At 40.2% G+C, this 5665-nt stretch overlaps 1 protein-coding gene across 1 annotated transcript; it reads right to left on the bottom strand.

Annotated features, from left to right (window-relative positions):
- gpr17 (G protein-coupled receptor 17) lies at nucleotides 1-4973 on the bottom strand. The gene is made up of 2 exons (XM_017479198.3): nucleotides 4465-4973; nucleotides 1-2308 (listed from the first exon to the last, which is right to left on the bottom strand). The coding sequence occupies exon 2, from the start codon at nucleotides 2304-2306 to the stop codon at nucleotides 1281-1283; it is 1026 nt and encodes a 341-aa protein (XP_017334687.1). The 5' UTR covers nucleotides 2307-2308; nucleotides 4465-4973; the 3' UTR covers nucleotides 1-1280.
- Nucleotides 4974-5665: the final 692 nt, after the last annotated feature.

Below are 5665 nucleotides of genomic sequence, written 5' to 3'. Positions count from 1 at the left end.
TAAAAAAGCAAAGAGTTTAATTTACACATGATTACAAAATGGTGCATTGAGCACACTTTATACAGCAATATTGAAATATAGCAACATAAGTGACAAAACATCACATCCAAAACAAAACATCACATCCAATGAAATGGAATAATAAATAGCTTCATATTCAGAGTCACTGAGGCAAAATAAGCACATGAAGGTGATTAAATACATCAAAGAAAAAGAGGTACACAGTGTTACACAAGGTATATGTAGAATTGCATAGCCACATAAGTACTGCAGAGTATAAAAGGCTTTGCTGTAGTACAACATATCAGCTCAGATAATATGAAGATCTGTATATGCACTTAGTTATTCTCAAAAGCAGCTGTTATAGCATCGCAGCATCGTTTGCTTAGTGATGATATTCTTAACATAACTCTTAACGTTAAACATTGGCAAACAGATCAAGAAATAAAAATAATGGCTAATAACAATTTTTAAAGATATGTATATAGGCTGTGCTTTACTTGGGCACTTTTTATCCCACACGTGGTTTTTGAGCAACTGTTGACTTGAAACATTTCTATGCTATTAATTGAATGTGTTAGGTTTTAAGCACAAGTCAAATAAATGCATTTTTAATATGTAATATTTGTAAAACTATGACAGTGCACTGCAAGCACTCCAAAAATCTGCTTCAGTTGAATGTAACAACTTATATACAAATATAATTTGTCAGCAATTTGTTGTTAGTAAATCAAAGGAAAAGTTGGATGAAATTTGTCTTGTAGTAGCTCACTCACTTTCAGAAAGCTTTATCCGGGTCAAACATTATCACGCTTGGTCAGGGTCAGAGTGGATAGCCTATACTATCCACTGATACACAGCCTATACCAGGAACTGAGAGTGAGTTGAGAATACACCCTGGATGGTAACTTGTAAAAAACTTTAACCGTAACTTTTCATTTTAAACGGTCAGAATTCTGTTAAATTGTGTAATATAAGTAAACAACCATTTCTCTGTTTTTTAAATTTTTTATTCTTAGGCCTAAGTACTCTCAGACAAACATAAGACTAAATCGACTGGCTGATGTCTTTGGCATTTGCATAACTTCCCTTTTTCACTTCCGGTTAAGAAAATCACACACCAGCCAGTCAACACTTTTAATTATGTTCAAATGTCTACACGCCCAAACCTAGCGTCAATGTACTTCATTAAATGAAGACCTACACAGTGTCAAATGGACCAAACAGATTATGTAGCCTGGCCTATAGGTGACAGATGTAGACTTTAAAATGCTGTTTTCTCAGAACTCAGACTTTGCACTCAAGGAACTCTCATGTGTCCCTTTAAGATCTCCACTGGTAGCTGCAGAGCCACCTGATTTATCCTTGCACAAGAGTCTTTGCACGGTGCCTCTGAATTTCTCTGCTCCAAAAAGGTAGACCAGTGGGTCCAGAGCTCCGTTCAGACAGGTAAGAGAGGAGGTGAGACGATTAGCCAGGGCTAGACCTCGCTGTGTTTGGCAAGACAGATCTGGATGTCCATAGCCCAGGATAAATGTGGCCCGGCTCACGTGGTATGGCAGGAAGCACAGCACATAGATGAGCATGACCAGGCAGATGGTACGCAATGCCCGCATTTTCAGCACCGGCTCCATCCTTAAACCCCTTCTCAGACTGTTCACTATGAGCAGGTAGCAGGAGAGTGTGGCCAGGAAAGGAGGCATGAATGCAACAATGAGGGAGACTAAGGCTCGGCGGGAAGCTTTCTCTCTATACAACTGCAAGCACACTGTGGAGCCGTTGGCCTCTATAGTCTGCTGGGTCACCAATAGAGGCGCCATGGCTACAATTACTAGAGCCCACAGAGCAAAGCTGGTTATGTGGGCAAAGCGGGCATGGCGGACTTTCAATGAGCTCACAGCGTGCACCACAGCAAGGTATCGATCGCCGGCTACACACGCCAGGAAGTAAAGACTGGCATACATGTTAACATAGAATAGGAAGCCAGCTACACGGCAAGGAACCTCTCCAAATGGCCAGTGACCTCCTGTTAAGTGGTATGTGGCTCTTAGAGGCAAAATAATAACGTAAGAAAGGTCAGCCACAGCAAGGTGCATCAAGAAGACGTTAGCTGGAGAGGAGACTCCTCTCTGACGGGAGAAGATCCACAGGGCAAGGCTGTTACCATTCAGAGCGAGAAGAAAGACTATGATATAGTAGAGGCCAAAGAGGAGATTCTCCACCGTGTTGTCTACAGGCTCACAGCTCTCAGTCGTCTGATTGGACAGCAGTGTTGGAAGCATGGTGGGAGAGGCCTCCATGGTCATAACTAGAAATAAAAAAGAGAGAGCAAGAAGATAATTTACTGCTTAAGCCAATAATTACAGCAATATATTTCAAGGCACTTCAGGAACCAAATATATATGAGCTTTACAACAACCTCAAGCTGTTTTGGAAATAAAATTAGACTTGAAACTGTTAGTGTAATAAATAATGAGTTTTCATTAAAAAAAGATTTAAAGCTAAGGTCTAAATTAAAAAAAAAAAAGTACTTCTCTACACTTTTGTTCTGAGTCCTACATTTCTAATTGTTGTTCTCAATCTTTCCAAAACATCAGTTAAAAAAATTAAGGTCACATTTTATTGTACACTTGATTAATCTTATACTTAAAACAACACTACCCTCTTCAAGGTCAAGATTAGGCTCTAATCTTTCATTTGGAAATGAGGGAATGTTTTGGTGTATGGCATGCTTTGCAGAGTATTGTAGGGGGCTGTTTTGGCATTTGGCAGTGATACAATCCTGAGAAACAGGAGATGTGGTCATAGGAGAATGTGCAGATGCAGGCAGATGGTCATTGGCGAATGACGGGTTACAGTATTTATGACGGCCGCACCTTTGTCATGGGACTCCAGTGCTACACCCTGCTATTTACACTGCCTCATAGATGTGTCCACACAACCTAATCCCAAGTAGAATTTATAGTGATCAAGATTTTGATGTAAGAATTTGCACAACAAATTACCACTGCTGAACTTTCCCCAAGACCTAACTGTGACATTTAATAATCATATGAACACATTTTGCAAATTTCTCCAAACTCATGATGCTTTTGGCTCAGGGTGCGATGGATTCAAGATTAAGATGTAGGGATTTTTAAAGCTGAAAGATAAGACAAAATGTTGTATTCACGATTTCCTTTGGCATTGAAAGTGTTCATTGCTTTAACGGCATTGCACAATCCCATCTCAGCTACTCTAGATTACTCACATATAAAATATTTTATTTGCATAATAAGCAGAAAATAAATCAAATAGGCGTAAAAGAAGAATTTCATCCAAGACTATTGCCAAGAAACACTCAAAACTGAAGAAAAAAAAATATAGAGAGACTAAGTATCAATATTTTCAAAACCTCCAAAAGATATGTGAAATGGGTGTGTGTTAAGGAGTGTTTCAAGTCCTTGGAGTCTTTCTGTAAATATGTTGAGTAGGCCGGTAGTAGTTCGGACAAATTAAAGCAGACTATTACAAAACTCTGCTGTCAGGGGGAAAGGTTACACCGGATTACACTTTTTTGGCTTCAATGCAAAGTTAGGCCCAGCTCTCGTTAACAGAGAAGGCTGGTTATGTGAGCTGAGCTCTGTGGGTGCGGAGATGGCTCTTGTCCATGGGCACATGATAAAAAAGAGTCCTAAAGCAATCTGTAGCACTCTGCACTAAAACATTTTCTCAGGGCAAAAAAATATTTTTTTTTTTTTTTTTTTTGGTGGATAAAGTACAGTATGGAAGAGTGAGAGTCCCCCTACACAACAGTCTTCCTGTCTAAAAAATACATTCCAAAAAAGTACACCTGCCTTTTTAGGACATGATTAAAGGAAAACAGAGAGAACTTTGCCACAGACGTGCAAGAATGTCAGCACAAGTAAAGGGGAGTGAGGGAGCCTTGGATTCAAATTATTAAGAGATTAGGCATTGTTGCACTATAGCTGAGATTGTGTGTCTATGTGCATTCTAACATGGGTTGTTATGAAAATGATCTTGAAAAACTCAGTGCAGAAAAATTAATAAAACAAAAAATCATTTTTAGATTATTTTATAGAGTTATAAAGATTTTTTAGGCAGTCCAGCATATCATCTAATGCCTTTTAAAACTGGTTTTAGGTTCTTAGAAATGTTCGTAAATTCAGATAAACACACTTGTGAAAATGTAAATCAGAAATGGACTAAATAAATGAAGGAGCAAATTTACATTCAGTTCTGTAATCATTTTCTCCCCCATTATCTTTTAATCCATTGTTATGGTCAATCACTATTTGCTTACCAATCAGTACAGGGAAACTATAATCATATCATTCAAATTCCAAAACATCAAGAACGGTAAATAACAGTCTAAAAGTACTGGTAAAAGTACGGGTAAAAAGAGGTAAACCTTAGGTAAATCAACTATCACACTCTACCAGTGAGAAAGAGATGCACACTCACCCGTGTTGGTTCCTCTCAAGTCTGTTCAGCAGTGCAGGCTAAGGGCTAGGATGAGCGTAGCAGAGCGTAGTAGAGAGGGTGTAGTTTGGCTCTGAATGTGGGTTTAACAGCAGCTGCTGTGAGAGCAGAAGGTTATCCAGCAGTTTCTTCTACATGCAGCATTTGTGGAGAAGTAAAGACCAGGTGGAGGACAAGGCTAACGAACAAATGAACTGCACTGTCCCTGCACTGCAATGTTTTCCAGATATATTACTGCGGCTCTTTTTGTGCCCGCAACAAATTTGATTACAAAAAAGCAAGCCCAATGGGAAGGCTCTGGCGTGACCTCTGACCTCAGCCTTTTTTTGCAATGCCATTCTGCTCTGAGAGCCACTTGTGCATGCCACAAAGGCTTGAGTCAGAAGATGCGGTGCATTTCGGCAGAGAGAGAATAATGGCACGCCATTACAATGAGAGGTCGGACACAGTGCCATGGCAACAGAGTCTAGCTCTATGCTCCAAAGTCCCGCTGCTGCTGCAAAAAATAAAAAATCTTCCAAAATGCCTTTGAGCATATCAAGACACTGAAGACAGAGCCAGCATTTGACAGGCCTGTTCATGGATAAAGCTGATGAGATGATCCATTCTGTTAAATTATAGAGAAAACCCCCCCAGAGCTCACTTCATGGTAAAGGAATGCCTACAGGCTGAGAGAAAACAAGAGCGCATAGACAAGTTGGGGGCCTTGTTGCTTTGGGGCCTGCTGTGTGTTGGGGGCGCATCAGAGACTGGGGCAGCAGAGTGCACAAATAATCTCATCACATGATCTTGGGACAGATGTGTAAAAGAGGCCCAATAGTGCTAATAATCTGCCTTTTATTCTGGAGTGCCACAGCTGTGTAGGAAACACATCGCATCTTTCTGCTCCAATCAGGCACGTCCTCATCGATATTCAAAAAGAGTTTACTCTTCTGAATAAGGCCACTATCTAGGCTCCCTGTCTGTCTCTAGGCTTTGCCTAATAATAAACTGCCAAGTTTTAATTGGGCTAGATCCAAACCTCTGCATTTAACACCCCCCCTTTATACTGTGCCCATGTTTTTGCTCTGAAACAAAACAGTGTGATGTGACCATTTAAACCGGAATAAAGAAGAGTCACACAAAAGCAGAAGAGCCGGCAAGTCTACTTTTGGTACATGACAAACTCCTCAGTGTTCCCACA

This window comes from Ictalurus punctatus, chromosome 11 (assembly GCF_001660625.3).
Source record: "Ictalurus punctatus breed USDA103 chromosome 11, Coco_2.0, whole genome shotgun sequence".
Taxonomy (NCBI): domain Eukaryota; kingdom Metazoa; phylum Chordata; class Actinopteri; order Siluriformes; family Ictaluridae; genus Ictalurus; species Ictalurus punctatus.
Note: the sequence above shows the minus strand (reverse complement) of the source record. Positions and strands in the feature narration are given on the sequence as shown.